Genomic DNA, 18,315 nt, shown 5'->3' on the forward strand with positions numbered 1-18,315 from the left:
GCAAATTTCTCTGGGAGTCTCGGAGTCCAAATGTCCTTCATTTTGATATCATACGGAGAAACATATCCCTTATTCCATAAATCATGTCGGACATTAGGATGTTACTAGCAGCACTCCTTGCCGAATGCTTCAGACATGAATCCCGAGGCCTAAGCCCCTTTTGTAAAATTGCGTACAAGAATAACTTGTAATATCCAATGCATATTCATATATCTGCCTTAATTCAGCTCGATAGCCTGTAATTTCGATAACGGAGGATCCTTAGGGGAATAGGGTTAGGGCTCGTAGGATCGCGTTACATAGAAAAAACTATCGAGTCACCTCATAGGTCCTTACGCCGAAACATGACACATGCAAGTTTTGACTATATATGCATAGTACGCCAATTTTTATTTTAGGTTCTTTGTAGATCACGATCAGCATTGCATATGCTCACTTATCAGTAATCACATACATCAATTACTCGGGTAGATTAATTGAAGGACCAGATGTGTACTTGGTGTTAATTACAACGGTCAGACGGATATAATATTCTTTTTGCTACTACATCATCAACAGTTTTGTAAGACGAGCCAAAGACTTGTAATTTAGAGCAAAGGCTTTCTGCTACGCACTATCGAGTATTCTATTGTGTTTGATGTTGAGCAAGAGAACAAAAATCTAAGACACCCCGGAAAATCCAACAGCACTTCTTTAGACATAGACCCTGGTCCACGAAGCTAACAGCATGAAGGGTGTGGAAGAATTCATCGAGGGATAAGTACATTGCCTGAAAGTATAGGAATGAAGAAGTCAAAGTAGAGGAGTAATGGCCGAATAAATTCGACTGGCCCCGTTATCAGATAGCCGCGAATCAAACGAGGATGAAGAGGAAAAGATAAGCTCTACACTTCTATCCTGATCTTAATCTTCTGCTTGTTCCAGAGGATTTGAAGTGTCGCAGAGTCATATCTAACCCTTTCGACTCGTCCGAAGTCACAGCAATACAAGCTGTGGCGCAATCTGTCCATTGGCCAAGTTCAGCAAAAGGTCATCCATGGTCTGATAACAACCTCAGGTCTCTGCCAAAAACACCAAGCCATATTCGGTGATAAATTTTACTCAAGGACTAGCGAGTTAGAGGTCATTGGGTGTGTGCGTCATTGGCGCTCTGTTGCTGTGCGTGCGCATCTCTGTCTCGACCTGTATGTTGCTCAAACGGGATGTGAGAAAATGTTCGGTGTTAGGCGGTATGTAGCATCGTACACTCACGAAGTATCTCTTTGATTTCTGCGAAATCCGCTTCTAGGTTTTCGTCCCATCTTTGTCTCATTGCTTCCAGATCGGGAATCTGAGGTGGAGAGGAGGAGGAAGGGTGCTTGGAGCCCACCGGGGCCGTGGCAGGTGGGCGATTTTGAGTCGACTCGGGCATGACGGGCTTTTCTCTCGCTTAGGAATGTTTGCGTCGATATACTAATTCCACAATATATCTAGATATAGAAGTACACCACTGTACTGTAGATGCTATGTCGACAGAAGATCGATCTTATGGTAAATTGTTTTGGAGCGGCTCGTGACGCTTTTCCGGCGGCTGCTAACCTAGTCAATCCTAGTCCAGGGCTTATGGGGCATAACATTGTCTGCGCCGTGGCAGAGGCTCAGAAAATTCTTACCTTTTCTGTTTGTCTAAGTGTAACGGAAGAGATGTTTCGATAATATCAACCGAGTTGCCGCACAGATTTGGCTAGAACCTGAGTTGTCTCGAGTCCGAATGGTAAATTGGATTGCAAACCATGAGGCGAAGTGCAGAAATATCAGAGAGGATCGATCACAGGCGAAGGCTTCACCCTTTATAAAACTTCTTGATCTCTTGGGAGTAGAGCAACATGTTTATTAGCAGATTAATACCAACCATGATATAGCTCTTCAGCATGTCCGCTGCCCAGTCTCCCTTCTTCCTCGTTTACGGCTGTGACCCAATCTGCCAACTCAGTGGCCCAATGTAGTAACATGTCAGCCCTCTCCTGCGGAGTCCTGCGCCGCAAATAAGTAGCATTAAGAACTAGGAATAATGGAAGGAAGAAGCAACGAAAGCAACGAACTCCAAGAGAGGAGGCCTTAGCATCCAATAACACACGGCCGGCTCCACTTCCCGTGCCGTCTTTCGCCGTCAAAAACCATCCAAGTCAGTTGAGAATTCAGACCTCAGCGCTCCAGGAACATCCTATCCATGGAGTAGTCGAGCATTCGCTGAACCAGGATCAGGACCGCCTAACAGGGGTCTGGTTGAATCGTAAGTTGGTCACTGACACTCATTTCTCCCTCGCTCGGAAGCCGGGGCCCCCCTGCACACGAGCTTAGACCAAAATATATATGTGGCGCAAGAACCGTACTACCCTCTCGCATTAAATGAGAAGGCATATTTCGACATTTCTATTTTCGTTGCTTTTTCTTCATGCGACCTCCCCGTGTGTACGGAGTACGAAAAAGCCTGCCTATGACTCAATTCATCACTTCTTGTTTGCTGTTTTCCCTAGGCGGCAAAGCAGTTGAAATGGTGTGCACAATCGAAGGGAAAACACAAAATGGATCTTCATCAGGCAGTCGTCGATGCGGCAGTTCGGGAGATGTCGGTCAGCCAACTTTGTAATGTCAGACTTGTTTAGCTGTATCTGCATCGACACTTAATGAATCTTACTGACAGGAGTTATCGCTCAGCTCATCAGAATTAAAACAGGGATATCATAGGCTACAATTACCATGCAAAGAAGCAACTGACTTATCTTCTCCTTCAGGTTTCCACCGTTCTGGCTAGATATATGTTGAAGATCGATGGGGGCGGTGACGCCCACCGGGGACGCTTCCTGCAGTAGTTTCAAAGTAAATCTCAGATTAATAGCCAGGTAAACGCGTTTAATAAAAAAGGAATAAGATTTAAGTAGTGGCAAGTGATATTTCACTAATATCATACACAAAACCGGAATCTCGCTCGATCTGAATGTCTCTTCAGAATCTCTGCAGCTGTCATGAACGCCATGCATCGATTGCCATCCTACCGGAGATCGGCCGAGATTTCAATGTGGATTGTTTTCTTCCACTTTTCTACTTCAAGCGAGCTCTCGTATTAAATTCGTCAGAAGGCCAAGACATTACCAAAGACTCGGGCACTTTTCTTTTTTCCTGGCCATGTTCAATTGTTCAGTCGGCAATAGAATCGGGTAATTCAAATACACAAACGGAACTATTTTCGTCAATATCCTAGTCACTTTCCATGTGGCTGGTGTTGATACACTTCCATAACATCAGTTACTCGCATGTTGAAACAGGTGCGTGGTTGCACAAAGTCGTCATTCTGTCAGTCTGGTCGCTCTCGTGGGTTTCTTGCTTTGAAATCAACATCCAGCACCAAACTCCTTGCTTCGTATTTATCTGGAAGATCTATTAGCAATGGCGGGCCTGTGACGCTGCGAGTCACGTAATATTGGGGTACTCAGTGATGCAACCTTTTCAGCATATGTAGTTCTGTGTGATATGCATATCTTCACTGATTGATATGGAATATTCACTTTACCTGAATAATGTGTTCGTCTTGCATACATACTTGATTACTTCGGGTTGCTAGTGGAGAGTCATATGAGCCAATTCCATCGAGATGCCGATTAAATTAAAATGAAGGAGCTTGTAATAAGACCTGACGACTTGGGTAACGGGACCGCTACTTGAATAATTGGTTCTCATTCGAAACTTCACCATTCCGTTTGCATTTTTTCTGATATAATCCTCAACATTAGCATTTTAGTTATTATTTTTTTATTCTGATGACAATGGTTAGACTCATTGGAAACGAAGTAGAAGTATATTCAATTGACATTCTTTAGTCATAGTTTTAGCTACGCCCATCCAGAATACCACATGCAGATCAGCGATCAGAAGCATGTAGCTGCAAGTCTTTGATGCACAATATACATACATATATTTTTATCTATGTAGCGAATGAAAACAATCGCACGACACTCGCTGCAGTCCAACACGCTCGCGTTCTGGCTTCACCGCATTTTTCATTCCAGGACTACATATACTTCATGCACGTCAAAATTACAAAACAGTTTTACTATAGAAACAACATTACCCGTGGTCGAATAGTATCACCAAAGGTAAGACTAAGTCGATAAAGAGACATCAAGATAATCTCAACTAACCCAATAGTGATATCATGCACAAAGAGGGTAACGTGCCTGCCTTGCTATGATCCTAAGCTTCTGCTATGGCTACAAGTTGCGGTCTGAGATTCGAAGAAGAAATAATTAAAACTCACCTCCCCCTACTATCAAGCGCATGAAATGCATCAGTCTTGCATCACCTGCTCTGAGTACGGGCTTGCAGTATACTTCTTGCCTAAGTCAACCGGAGCTTGTAAGTTAATCATCTCACCCTACTTCCTGACAGCCCTGAATTTTTGAGGGAGTCTTGTTTGGCACACTCAACCCGAACTGAGGAGACTATCTCATGGCTGCTCATTAATAAATGTGTAATATACGCACGTCCATATCATTCAGCTATAAACATAGCGAAATTTAGCAGACGACGATGCCCCAAGCAGATCCAGCTTGGGCATCTAGATCTAATGCATTATTGAACTGACGTTGTATCTTATCCCATCTACAAACATATATGGGATATGCAAGTACATGCAATGCCATCATTACCAACACTTGCATACATTATTTCAATGGAATGTTTCACTGTCAAAAATTGCTGTAAGTGATATGAGTGAAAGGAGCATATCTCATGGGTAACCAATGTTCGAGCAATATGCAGCTGCATGTTATCATTTCCTTTGCTAATCACAATAGTTCGTGGTCGGCTAATCTCGCGAGGGTATTTTGTAGCGCAATGCTTCAAGTTTCCTGGTGATTCTTTAACATTTGACGGTCCTACCCCTGCGAGAGAGGATGAGGCACTCATGGCAGCAATACGAGAAAGGTATCCATGCCTGAACCGGTAATAGAAGCAGATGCTTAGAAGCGCTCGAGCTGCCAGCTACTTACACGTAGTTCCATTAACTAACGAGCAGCGCGACTAATTCATATCCTTTGAACATCCACAGCTGTCCGAACACATCGATATCGTGCAATCCTTCGTTCACAAAGAGCTGAGTATCAGAGGTATTCAAAGTAAGCTTTCAAGTGCCTAAGTTGGTTACACAGGTATGATGTGTTTTCTGTACGACGACGAACACTAATGAACCTAGAAGTAACACCTTGCTGAGGTAACTGCGATTGGAGAGATGATAACCGAAAGAAACAAGCCTAGCGATACGTCTGGCCTTTAGCAGAGATAGTCACACAGGTGGCATCTCGCACCTATTCACCTCCTGTGACTCTCGAGTTCTGAGCCGCGCTCTTCCCCACCCTCAGCAGTCTGTCTACTCTTTGTTCTGCTTGATCTTTTCTTTGTCCTCACTTCTCCATTGATTTCTGTCCTAACGGTGGAATTTGATCCCTTCAAGGCGCATTATTGACATACGAGGATGGTCGAGACTCCTCGTTTTTGTAGTACTACCGCTTTGCGCCACGCGATGATACGTGCCCCTTCACTTGATTTGGTAGCTCGCCAGCCTCCTCAGCAGCCTGATAAGCCCGAGTAGAAGTATAATCACATTTTAGATTATCGTGTACATGTGCTTTGTTCTGCTTGCGATACTCGAACATTTTGCAGAGATTGGCCCAAACAGGAAATCTACGCCCTCATACGTTATTGGCGGGGCAAACCGGAACAATCTAACCTAGAAAGGCTAGAGCCAGACATGGTCTTGGCGTCTTGCCGCCTCGAGCTTCCCTTTTTTCCTGGATTTTTTCATCGATCCGTCACGCGTTCGAAACTCCGGCTGCTCGCTTTTTCAAAAAAGTTCGCGCATACACGGAAAGAAACTCGCAACTCTTCCATGGATTGATGAGCCTCATCACGATGGCCGGGGCACTCCGCGAACTCATTGAGCTTTTGCTGACTGAAATTGCCATCAGCGGCACCGACGGTAAGAACCTCCTTCCCTCCTTCTCCCCTTCCCTCCTTCCTGCTGTTGCGGCAGATCACGTGTCTCTGCGACTCAACTCGTTGACTCCGTATCTCTCCAACTTCCTACCTCTATTACATTCATGCAATACCCATGCAATCCACTTTCTCCCGCCTTTGCCCCCGTGGCTGGACTGCGCTGATCTCGCTTAGGAACCCCCTTGGCGGACATATGGAGTCTGGTTGAAACCTTTTATAATTCCAAGTCATCCGACCCCGGGCATGACACGGCTTTCCATCTGGATCGCGCCCTACAGGAAGACCTCTGGGAGTGGTTGACGTTGAACCCAGAGGTCTCCGTCGGCAAGAATAAGGAGCACAATGGCCTGAGCTTATCTGAAGCGGAGGCAAACTCGGAACTTCGGCTTTTTGTTTCCGAGGAACGCACTTGGAAAGCCCTCACAGGTCACGAAAAGGACGAATCTAGAGTCCCAGCTACCGAGTTCTTCTTGCTTTCTATAATCGCCTCTTACCGGTCTCAGGGAATTTTGCAGACCGAATTGGTTCGTCGTAGTGGCCAGGATGCTCGGTCAGTGCCGAAACGGACCGACGCATTGAGGACAAAGGGCTACATCGACAAACGTCAAGTGCAAGCTAAGTCGGCAAAAACTAGCCTGTGCACGCTTTCAAGGTTCGCCAATCTTGGCGATGGTGACGCCGAAGGGCCGGCAGCCAAGTCGGCACAATCCGAGGACATGATTGACTTCGATAGCTTTTGTCAGGACATATTCCGCATCCTCAAGAAATATCAGATCATAGCTCGGAGTGACCTTAAAGATGAGCTTGGTTTTGGTGACACATGGCGACGGCGTATATTGAGCAGAGCGGTTCGGAAACTTGAGGCTATCGGTTGTGTGCAACGAGTTAAAGCACGATCGCAGTTCCACGACACTATGGATACTCTACATCCCTGCGTTTTGTTGGTTCGTGAACCCACAGAGGTCGACTTGAAGTTGTTCAAAAGTGACTACAAGACTATATTGTCCGCAACGGATCAAGAAAACGAAGAAGCAGAAGAACAAGCGGACGTACAGGCCTATGACCACAGACTCATTCGATGGACCCCCGATGCAAATTTTGCAAACATCATTGCTTGTCTTATTAAAGAAAGCGGCATTGCAGGAAAAACTAATGCCGAAGTTATCAGAGATGGCTTTGGAAAAGTCTTTCGTCGCCCAAGTGAAAACACTTTGAATCGCATCACTGAGTGTTGGCAGCTTTCCCAACCATCGCATCTCAGAGGTAGCGCCATCGTCCGAGACACTGCATTGAATGGCACGGTGACACATTACGTTCACTATTCATATTCTAATTTTAAGCAGCTAGTCGAAACTGGCCGCGCTGATTGGGAAGCGGTGACTTTTCGTCCGAGAGACACTAAAAGCTCCAAGCTTGCTATGCCACCCCCAGATACTCTGCCCACGACGGACCAAGACGGCTTGGCACCTTTCAAAGCTCATCGAAGAGGAGTAACCGAGCGTGATCACTATTGTGTGGTGTCATTCAAGGGACCTGCCAGCTATACAACCACTAAAAGCGATCCTGTCCCTATGGCAAATCAAAATGGCGAATTTGGTAAGCCCTTCTCAGCCGGTCACGGGAAGACCTTACTGACATGAGACTGCAGTGGCTGTATTTCCACGTGATATAGACAGTTTCCCGGGTCATCGGTCCTTTCTCAAACCGCCAACGACCCATAAAGCGGTTGAGAAGACACTGATCGAATCTCTGCCGGATCCTGTCGTTGAGACCTTGGTCGAGACCCCGAGGTATGCGCCAATGACGAAAGCAGAAAAGATCGAAGCGGAGCTCAAGAAAGGTGAAAAGTCTGCCAGAGAGGTTTTTGCAGCATTCGGTCTAGACGAAAGTTGGACACATGTAGCCGTGCGGCTGATGGAGCGAAATGCTCCTGGGGTCTATATGACGGCCAAAGGAAAAGCACGACCTGCCGGCAAACGTCAGGGGCGTCCCAAGGAAAGCCGAATCGCAATCTTCAGGAGCTCCGGTCTCATCGGTTACCTCAAATCACTTCCCCGAGCTGCAACAGATGTTTCTTATGCTCCTAATCTACGAACACCTGTCTCGCGCCCAGCACGAGCCATTTGCCAAGAACCGTCAATCATGATCTCAAAAGACGATTCGACATCAGAGACGATGCATATATCAGACCAAACAAATCGCGAATCCGCTTCTTCAATCCCTGAAGTTCAAGTTGACAAACAGGATGATGTCGTACCTACATCGGTGATCCCCGCATCCAGGTCCACTGCGTCAAAATCCCCGAAAATTAACCCCAACGCCCCTGAAACACAGGACGCTACCATTTTGGAAGCTGAAGGACTACCTGCAAAGCCTACGACACCAGCGGCGAGACGTGTCCCTGAGAATAATCAGTCGGAGCCTGACGTCCCTACGCATTTTTCGAAAACCATTCTATCAGATGCAATAGAAAATACAGCTGAAGCTACCATTTCTGGCCCCGTACATGATGCGATACCTCCAACCCCGGTCATATATTCCAAAAGCCGACGTTTGGACAAAGAAGGTTCTGTTGCTCGTTTGAGGCGTACTATTATCATGGATATTATAAACCAGGCTGGAGGGGCGTTTCCATCAGGAAGTGAAATTTGGCACGCATATTCCACGGTGTGGATGAAGCATCTCAAGCATACTGAGAAGCCGGATTCACGAACGATAAGAAATGTGGTAAAACATCTTGTTGACAGTGGGAAGTTACGACAGATAACGTTCAGTGGCAAAGGTCCAAAAGGCTTCATGGTTACCCGCAGTATCGTCATGACACCAGAACTTAGTCCTTCTAGTCCATTGGTGACAAGAATGCAGGAGGAGGTCTTGAAGTCAAACTACTATGTGCCAGATAATGTCGAAGTAGACGCCAATATTACGAGGATCCTACGCGGTCTCAGTGGTGCGCCGACAGGCATTTACACCAAACAGTTGCCTATTGAGCCCGCAATAACCGTCAACCTACGGACAAAGCCTGCATCTGTCATAGCAGTAGAGAGAAGAAAAGAGCAGGCTATACACAAACAACTGTCAAAGCCCATTCGGTTGATGGGTATCAAGCACAAAGGCAGACATCACACTTCCGAAGGTATCACTTCATTCTCCCGGCCGGTGAGCAAGAGAGTCATGAAACGTCAACCTCGGCCGCCTCCTGAAATCGAAGGACAGCCACTGGAAGAATCTATACCTACGGATATCGATGTTCTCCCGTCTACAAAAATTAAACGTCGATCGCGTCAGACGTTGTCAGATCGACCACTCTCAGAAGTCAAACGACGTAAACGAACATATGCGGATTCCCGATATGATCGATTTCTGGGCGACCTTGAAGATGTTTCGCAATGGGAATTAAGGAATATGTTATTGGATGACGCCGAGAGAGATTCAGCTTTCTATCCAGACTCCACAGAAGATGACACTAGCTTCATTCACCACACTGTCAATGAAGCCTTCGAACAAGCACCGATCGTCGGCAATATACGCTTTGCAGGGGAGAAAGAAACGAGACAGATTTCGTCTTCCATGCCAAGTCTCAGAAGACGACAACGCAGATCCTCCATTGCTCCTGAAACGATATTCAAGCCTGTAACGTCGCGAGAGCAGGCGTCCGCCGAGAATGCACCGAAGCTATGGTCCATCGCTCAAACTCAGCAACCAACAGAAGAAGAATTGTATATACAAGCTACTGCTTCACAAGCGCTTCAGCCATCAATTTCAGTGGAAGAAGAAGAAGAAGAAGTGCTCTACGATCATCAGGCTGAAGGAAAGGCCAGCTCGGCTTCAGTAAGGAGAAGACGCAGAGGGTTGAAGTATCTGTCCAGCTCGATGATTGAACGGATCAAACACGGAATAGTTGTCGTTAGAACTATCGCTGGAGGAACTTTTGGCAGGACTGTGGATTGGGATTTGGTGACCAAGGCCTTTCCGCAAGAAGATCCAGAAGCAATCAGAATGACCGGTAGACTGCTTTTGAATCGTGACCGACGCCAGCTCGCACAGATGCAGGATGAATTTCGGGTCAAACTACTCGCTGAATATAGGAAAGAGAATTCCTCAATTCCGACTATCAACTTCAATAACATGGCATCTTATGACTGGGATGCGGCAGTCACATGGGCAACTGCACAGTACTACTCACCTTCGGCTCGAGATGTACCTATGTTGCCAGGATCGCGGGCACGTTTGGTACAGGACCTCGCACATCGCATAGATCAAGTCTCTGATGAATTCGAAATGATTTATACGTCCAATCCTGCATTGAGCCTCGCGAAACGAGAGTCACTTTTTGCCTCACGACCATTTCTGAGCAAGCTGAGTACTGCGGACAACGCCAGTCGCAATCCAAATGAAGACAAGAAAGCAGCCAAATGCTGGATATTATCAAATATAGTCGCCAAAGAAGAAACGTACGATGCTAACGATGCCAGCAGTAAATTATCGCGGCTTTCGAATGGGATTGTCGAAGAGGCAATCAAGGAGCTCATCCGTGATCGCTTCATTTCGCATGTCAATCGTGGCCGTGTTGTTCCGGGCCGCAATTTCATTTTCACGGATAACCTTCATCTGACCTTTGGACGCAGAAGAGCGATCGACTCAGAAATCCTCCACCAAGCCTCAAGATTCAAGCGTGTGCTTGACGATGATTTTAAACGCGACGGGGTATCTCAAATAAAATATGATGCATCAGATGGAGAAGTCCTTGCAGTCATGGCGTTGGCAGCCAAAGGACGGGTGCATATCTTTCCTAACGATCCTCCTGCAGATCCATTTGGTCTCACTGAAGGTAATTATGAAACACGAACTTTGGACAAAGCAATTTTCAAATTCCAGGTGGATGTCGTTCCGGACAGCGGCAGATACGAATATGGTAATCCTGTTAGGAACAAAACTAGTGAGCGCTACCCGCCTATTGAAGACGAGGAAATAAATTGTCTTATGAGTGGCAACGGAAGCAATAAGCCTTTGGCAAAGCTTCCATTGTGGTTGGATATCAATGGCAACGTGCACGAGGACTTATGGGAGTCCATTGTATCGGCAATAGTGGGTATTCTTGCAATACGGCCGAAGATTGACTATGTCAATCTTCACGAGCAACTCCAGAAATTCCTAGCACCCTGGGATATCGAACGTGTGCTTGTCTGGCTTGAGAAGAATGGATTGGCTGAAAACGAAGGTGGTGCTGGTGATCAGGGTATCTGGTCAGTAAGAGAGTACTGGTGGATGATCTGGGCTTGATCAATCGCGGAATGCCTAATTGGTTTTCGATCTTGTATTATTTTATATTTTTCTCTTCTGATCGATTAAATATGTATAAATAGCTTATCCATGTATAGACTAGAAACGGGGGAATGAGTGAAATCCAGGGTTCTGATTCTTGCGGATTCAAAACAACCTTTCATGTCGCAAATGATACAAATTTGATTGGAAATGTCACGACATGAAATCTGAAGAAAAAATCGGATTCGACCAAGAACGCTCATCTATCAAAGGAATGTAACTGTAACGGGGTATAGCTAATGGTCGAATACTATTATGGAGAATTTAAGCCGATAATATTGGATGGTTATACATCTTCTGAAACAGCGATCCGTCTCATTATCATAAATATCAGGGCAATGAGAACGCCGACGATGGCTCGGTCCAGCCAGGGCCCATCTTGAGAGGAGGTTGTTTGTGTGTTTACTGATCTGCCAACTGTGCTGTTGTGCGATGTAATTGTAGATGTCACCGTCGCTACCGTAGCTGTGGGTGTTGACTGTGAAGTTGTTGTGGATGTGTTAGTCTCAGAGGATGGAGGAACCTGGGGACTACGAGTTGGAGTATCTATTAAGGTTGATCGCGAGGGTTCTTGCTGTGCCGAGCTTATAGTGGTTGCTGAATTTCCATTGCCTTCAGTTGAAAGTGCAGTGGACTCTTCAATTATATCAGTTGCATTGACCGACGACGATTGCGATTGACCTTCTGGAGAACTTTTCTTGTAACTCATCCTCAGTTCCTTGGGTACGGTCTCGCGATCCTGGTCGTCCACGGATATGCCCTTTTGCGAACAGATCGCGCGCCACTCAATCAGAGTTTGCTCATTTGTCTTTCCGTTCATACAATCACAGCTCCATGTTCGACTTTTCTCAGCCCACATCCTCCGGACATCCTCTGGTGCATCTAAACCACCTAGTTGTCCCTTGGCGTCTCCATCCATGAAGCTCCGTATTGCTGTCAGTGCAGTGCGAATCCCCCACGCAGGCTGCCACGTTTCCTCGTGGTGGCCACTGATACTTAGACAGATTTCGCGATTAACTTCAAAACGTCCGGAAGGTGTCAGAAAGCGAAACGACGGCGGTCTTAATGGGTATGTCGGTGGCAGGACAATGCGGCCATGGTAGATTCCTCCGGCGTATGGTGACGGAGCTGGCGGGCCAGCCAGTGTGAAGTGCCAATCGAATAGATTCGAGTCAGATACAGGGTGTGCACAAAAATGTGGAGACGGGGAAGGCGAAGATTCTGAGAGTTCTGCCGCCTCCTTCATTAATCGCCGGATGGTGGGCGACATGGTTTATTCGTTGCTGATGTGGCTATCCTTGCGTGACTTTGTAGTTTCGCGCAGGGTCCTGCTGCATGCAGGCAGTTACCCGTCCTTCAGATCAAAGGCGATGACGAGAAAGAATGGGGAATTGGGATTTATGAGAAGTGTGACTCCTGATGGCTGTGTTTCTAGGTATTGTATGGCGAATGGCTGGACGATGTGATCTATTTCCCCTCAAGCAATTTCCCCTCAAGCGATAGCGTGACGGTAATAGGCGACTTGCAGACTCCAAACTGCCAGCAGTGAGTGTTTTTAAAATCGCGACTCGTGGGATATACGGTGTGCTGGAATGAGAGGATAAGACAAGAAGAAAATAAGAGGCTGGATGTTGTTGACTAAGACAAGTCGCTTGGAAAGAATGACCAGCTGGCATTTAGGAAGATAGCGGTGACCAGGGTAACTCCCGGCATACGTAATGCCACTAACCCTAACCCCTCTACTTATTCTAACCCTAGCGCATATTTCCAGGGTCTTTGTGATAGCCAAATAAAAAAAAATCGTTTCCACCGTACCAATATATATTTACACATGCAACCTCAAATAGGATTTCAAACGCCAGACAGATATGTAGTAGCATCGTGAATAAGCTTGAAACACATATTTGCGCCAAAATAATTACATGTACATAGCCAGCAAAACTAATCCCAGTCTCGCCATTCATCTTTCGGGCTTCCAAATTGATCTCGAGAGATACCAAGCACTCTATCAGCTTTGCTCCCGGGTGAATGGCCATTCCGTCCTCGTCTCGGTTTTTGTAGCTCATCATCATCGTCCGAATTCAAATCGTGTTCGTCATCTTCGCTGTCTTCATGATGGACTCGTGGAGATTTTGGCCGTAGAGTAGTCATTGAAACTCCAGAATTCGGCTGAGAAACATTGGTTTCATTCTTGGGAAAGCGTGGCAAGGGTACCGGTCTGGTCGAAGTTTGAACTGTATTGTTATTGTTCATCCAATGATCATGAGATTGCTGTCGTTGTCGTTCTAACCACTGTGACATTTCGCGATCACGATCTTCTCTGATACGATCTCTTGCTTCGAGGAATGCAGGACTAGGCTCCCAATACCAACCATCGCCCGAGGTATTACAAATAGGAAGAGCCCAGAGGAACGGATTGTCGCCAAATAAGTGTCGCAGGTTCTGCTTCCATCCGTGATTGAAGGGACTGGGAATATTATCACTATCGCGTGAGTCAAGGTAGTCTTCATATCGCTCACGCTCTCTTTGCCTTTCTAGATCTTCATATGAACGATGTAAGGCCTTTTGAGCGGGCGTGCCGTGAGTGTTGGATTCCCGCAGGAACGACATATAATCTTGAGAGTGGCCGTGTTGGGCTTCTGCGATTGGTGAAGGCCTCTCTTCGCCCTCTTCTGCACGGGTCACACCTGGAATAGCATTGGCATGCGCCTCAAGTATTTGCTGCCCATATCCCTGTAGTCGCTGGCCAAAGCCACCATTCCTCGTAGCATGGTCAGCGCTCTGACCATGAGCTGCTTGATAATCACCACGTTGGCGATCGAGGGCTTTGCGTAGAGGGGAAAGGTATCGGGTACTCTCTAACGACTCGATGGTAGTTAGATTTCGTACAGCGAGGCTGATGTGCCAGGCAGTAAAGCCGGTCAGCACCAAGCCGATGATGCCAGAGATAACGGCGAGTAAAATAACATTCACAGGCATCAAAGTGTTGGCGTATACGACATCATTCAATACTTCGTCCCAGACCCATAAACTAGCTGTCGCAAAACACGCCCAGCAGAATATTGACGTGTAAATAAGGAAGAGCATAAATGCCTTGTAGTTGCGGAGTCCCACGCATGTGGCCAGCCACGGACAATGATGATCCATCTTTAAAACACATCTCTTGCAGCTCGAGCAATGGTGGGCTCGATCAGGTTTCGGGCACTGACATTTCTTGCAGAATCTGGCACCGCCATGTCTATTGACTGTATAGCTCTGGTATTCGGGCATTTCGGCGGTAGGAAGATGACTATATTGACCGCGGCCGCTGCCGCGTTTATCCGACGAACCGAGGGGTGAACCGGGATCCGTAAATACGGCAACCGTATACGATAGATTCAGCAATATATATAAAATGATCCCTACTGCTGAGCTGGGTAAACCTGAAACAAAGAAAGTGGTTAATTCATGATCGAGGAGCTGGCGAGGGCGCAACACACCTAACCATCTGCTTTTTGTAGGTATAAAGCCAATGCCAGCGTCAACCCATACCGCCCAAGTAGTCAAGCCATAGACGAATGCCAAAGGAAAGTATGAAGCTACTATGACACATGTTCGCTCAACAGCGCGGGCCAGCGAGCGGACCCGTCGTCTGGGGGACAGTATCGGGGAGCCGGAGGTTGCCATTTACTAGGAATTGTAAACGCTATTCTCAATTGGTGATTTCTCTATCTTTGGTGAGGGGTCGATATTCTCGAGCGAAACGAGCGAAAGTGAGCTGGTGTCGTAGAAGCGCATGCCTTTTCATCCGTTGCGTCGGGGTAACAAGTGGCCCGAGGATGCCAGCTGAACGAGACGATAACGTGAATATTCGCGGCGATATCTAGTCTATCACATAAACTCGAACCACGCACATGTACCGTTGCCGTCGATAGTGCAAGCAGATCAGGTGGTGACAGACATCATGGGTAGTCAAGGGGCCTGTGTCTGATTGACGGCAGCCTTTGAGTGTTGTATCAATGTTTCGGGATCTCGGACGAATTGTTGTTATTAATAATACGAGTCCGCGACAAGTTCCTACGTATTGCGCTAACGGTGTGAGTAGTACGCCGTACGGGAGCCCACTAGTGTCTGACATTACGGATGCTGACTGGCTCTGTGTATGTACGTATTGCGTTACGTCGCTCCCTCTCAGCCTCACACAGAGTTCAGCCACGATTTCATGAGCATCCATCCATGCATAATTACATATATTACATACCATCCATATCATGCAGTACGCATATACAAAGCAAGTAGTGATCCTTTGGGTCAACAAGTGAGTCCATCGATCGCCATGCTCGAGAAATATCCACAGAGCACATCCCACGCACATCACATAGCTACCCTACATTGCTGGGCTGCAGCCTGATGCTAAGAATACGTTACGCGGCTTAGCGGCGGATCAGCTTGGCTGTTTGGTCTGGGTCAGGGACGCCTGCACCGCCCCTCTTACTCCGTATTCCGTACAACTCATGAACTTTGTCTCATCTTATTATTTCTTCATCATCTCTTTACTTCTCTTCGATCATTTATTCCATTGCTCATTCAATAGTCAGTCGTTCATTTCACTTGCATCCTTTTTTTCGTATACACTTGCAAACCCTCAGGAGTACTGCGCATCGACCGAGTTACAGAGTGCTCAGCCCAGCGTTTCATATCCGCTCCCGAAGTAGTGCTCGAACGACAACATACCATATAGGCATTTACGATAGCTGCTCCACGAGAGTCTCGCCGTTCTCGCTGATCACGGTCTCCAATTACCCCGTTGTTGGGTCATTAGCAACGACCTCATCTCAAAATGGCTGCCAACGACTATTATGGTGATTTCCGACCTCAACCTACTCACAGTCAACCCCCTTCCTACCATGACGATGACTACAACCACAAGAGCCCGGTAGACGATTCACACCAATTACATGCCTTTCCTTCCACAGCATCGCAAACACCCTACAATTCCCATCCCGACAACTACGGTCATCAGCCCCAATACAGTCAGAACTCCTTCACCGATGATACCCCTTTTGTGGGCGGGAGAAATCATCCTGCTGACCAGTATGGAGAAGACATCCCGCTGAAAGCAAATGCCCAGCCGCCGCAGGCTCCTGGTTCACACTGGATGAATGAAAATACAAATTACGACGCAGGAATGCCAATGGATCCAGTGATGGGCACAAGGAAAAAGCGAAGGCGGACTCAGAAAGGGGGATTTTTTGGCAAGAAGACTCCATGGGTTACATGGTTATTGACAGCAGTCGACATTGGCGTATTTGTTGGAGAATTGATCTATAGTGGTAAGTACACATGCTTAGCTCTAAGAAGGAGAAATATTGTGCAGTTTAATTAACATCTTTTAGCCCAACTGACTGGCAGTCCCATCGAAATACACCCTAGCTTCAACCCTATGATCGGACCGTCTCCCTACGTTCAGATCAATATGGGCTCTCGTTTTGTCGCGTGCATGAAGAATATCCCCGGTGTCCAAGATGCGAACACAACGATCAGTTGGCCATGCCCAAACACAACTTCATCTGACGCCAGCTCCTCTATGAATCAGTGTACCCTGTCGGAGCTATGTGGATTCAGCGGTGTGCCGAATCCTAAACCAAATGGCTCTCTAGACGACCAGCCGGAACCCAATCAGTGGTTCCGTTTCATTGTGCCTATGTTTTTGCACGCCGGGCTTATTCACATCGGATTTAATATGCTTATGCAAATGACTGTCGGGGCAGATATGGAGAGGAGGATTGGATGGTGGCGTTACGCACTGGTTTATTTCTCAAGCGGCATTTTTGGGTTTGTGATGGGCGGTAATTACGCAGCGCAAGGTATTTCGTCAACTGGCGCTTCGGGCGCATTATTTGGGCTGGTTGCATTAAGTCTATTGGATCTCCTGTACACCTGGGGCGAAAGAAGAAGCCCATGGGTCGAATTAATCTTCCTGATCATCGAAATCGCCGTTTCATTTGTGTTGGGACTGCTCCCCGGTCTCGACAATTTCTCTCATATTGGTGGATTTATCATGGGATTAGCCATGGGTCTCTGCATGATGCGATCCCCCAATTATATACGTGAACGAATCGGCCTTCAGCGTAGACCATATGTGGTCATGAGCGGTGGCGCTGGTCCTCCTCCCGCTGACGACGACAATAATAGCAACATCACCAACAACAATTCTGACAACAGCAAGCCGAACCGTTCAATGACCACTGGACGCTTCATCGGTGTCTTTCAAGGAAGGAAACCGCTTTGGTGGGCGTGGTGGCTAGTTCGCGCTGGAGCTCTAGTCGCTGTGATCATTGGCTTTATCCTGTTGGTGACGAATTTTTATAAATACCCCAAGTCGAACTGTTCTTGGTGCTACCGATTGAGTTGCCTGGTAAGTCTTTTGGCGTGTACACCATGTGAAGCTCCGGAGCTAACATCCTTTGATAGCCCATCAAGAACTGGTGTAGCGTAGGAAATCTGGACCTAACGACCACATCAACTTCATCATAATCTAGCCGCCGTTTCATCTACACCTTTTCTCTACTCGAGCAAGTAGCCGGTCAGAACCGAAAGCATATTCAAAGGCGGAGGGAGTCAATAGTGAGAATAGAAAGATACCCTTGTTTCGTATTTTAAGTTAACCTCTTCATCAACATTGCACCTCTATATCTTCTGAAATAATCATCTGTAATTTGACGGCCGTGGTTATTTCAATCTCTACGCAAAGTTTCTATCTATCGCATTTCAATGGGGTTGCACTTGAGCATGGGCAGGATGCCGGAATATACTTCTGGACCGGGGTGTTTTTGGCTGTTTGATGCTTCTCTATCATGCCTTGATTTCAGGCAATTTCATGTCCAACGCGTTACACTGATTAGCTTTTGGTTGCAGAAAAAATAAAAATCAGATAGTAAAGCGTTTCTCTCAGAGTGGTAGTTAATGATAAGTAATTGT

The 18,315-nt window shown here is 46.8% G+C and overlaps 4 protein-coding genes across 4 annotated transcripts; 2 read left to right on the top strand and 2 right to left on the bottom strand.

Moving 5' to 3' along the window:
* Positions 1-1,123: 1,123 nt before the first annotated feature.
* BHQ10_006726 (uncharacterized protein) lies at positions 1,124-1,411 on the bottom strand (the record flags this gene model as incomplete). The annotated part of the gene is made up of 2 exons (XM_040879344.1): positions 1,124-1,182; positions 1,252-1,411. The coding sequence occupies 2 exons, from the start codon at positions 1,409-1,411 to the stop codon at positions 1,124-1,126; spliced, it is 219 nt and encodes a 72-aa protein (XP_040735230.1).
* A 4,520-nt stretch (positions 1,412-5,931) lies between these two features.
* BHQ10_006727 (uncharacterized protein) lies at positions 5,932-11,313 on the top strand (the record flags this gene model as incomplete). The annotated part of the gene is made up of 3 exons (XM_040879345.1): positions 5,932-6,013; positions 6,205-7,626; positions 7,679-11,313. 3 exons carry the CDS (start codon positions 5,932-5,934, stop codon positions 11,311-11,313), a joined length of 5,139 nt encoding a protein of 1,712 aa, XP_040735231.1.
* A 1,983-nt stretch (positions 11,314-13,296) lies between these two features.
* BHQ10_006728 (uncharacterized protein) lies at positions 13,297-14,502 on the bottom strand (the record flags this gene model as incomplete). Its single annotated transcript, XM_040879346.1, has 1 exon — positions 13,297-14,502. The coding sequence occupies one exon, from the start codon at positions 14,500-14,502 to the stop codon at positions 13,297-13,299; it is 1,206 nt and encodes a 401-aa protein (XP_040735232.1).
* Positions 14,503-16,174: 1,672 nt separating this feature from the next.
* Positions 16,175-17,871, top strand: BHQ10_006729 (uncharacterized protein; the record flags this gene model as incomplete). The annotated part of the gene is made up of 3 exons (XM_040879347.1): positions 16,175-16,667; positions 16,731-17,752; positions 17,809-17,871. 3 exons carry the CDS (start codon positions 16,175-16,177, stop codon positions 17,869-17,871), a joined length of 1,578 nt encoding a protein of 525 aa, XP_040735233.1.
* Between the last annotated feature and the right edge of the window lie 444 nt (positions 17,872-18,315).

Source organism: Talaromyces amestolkiae (assembly GCF_001896365.1).
Source record: "Talaromyces amestolkiae strain CIB chromosome Unknown scaffold13.1, whole genome shotgun sequence".
Classification (NCBI taxonomy): Eukaryota; Fungi; Ascomycota; class Eurotiomycetes; order Eurotiales; family Trichocomaceae; genus Talaromyces; species Talaromyces amestolkiae.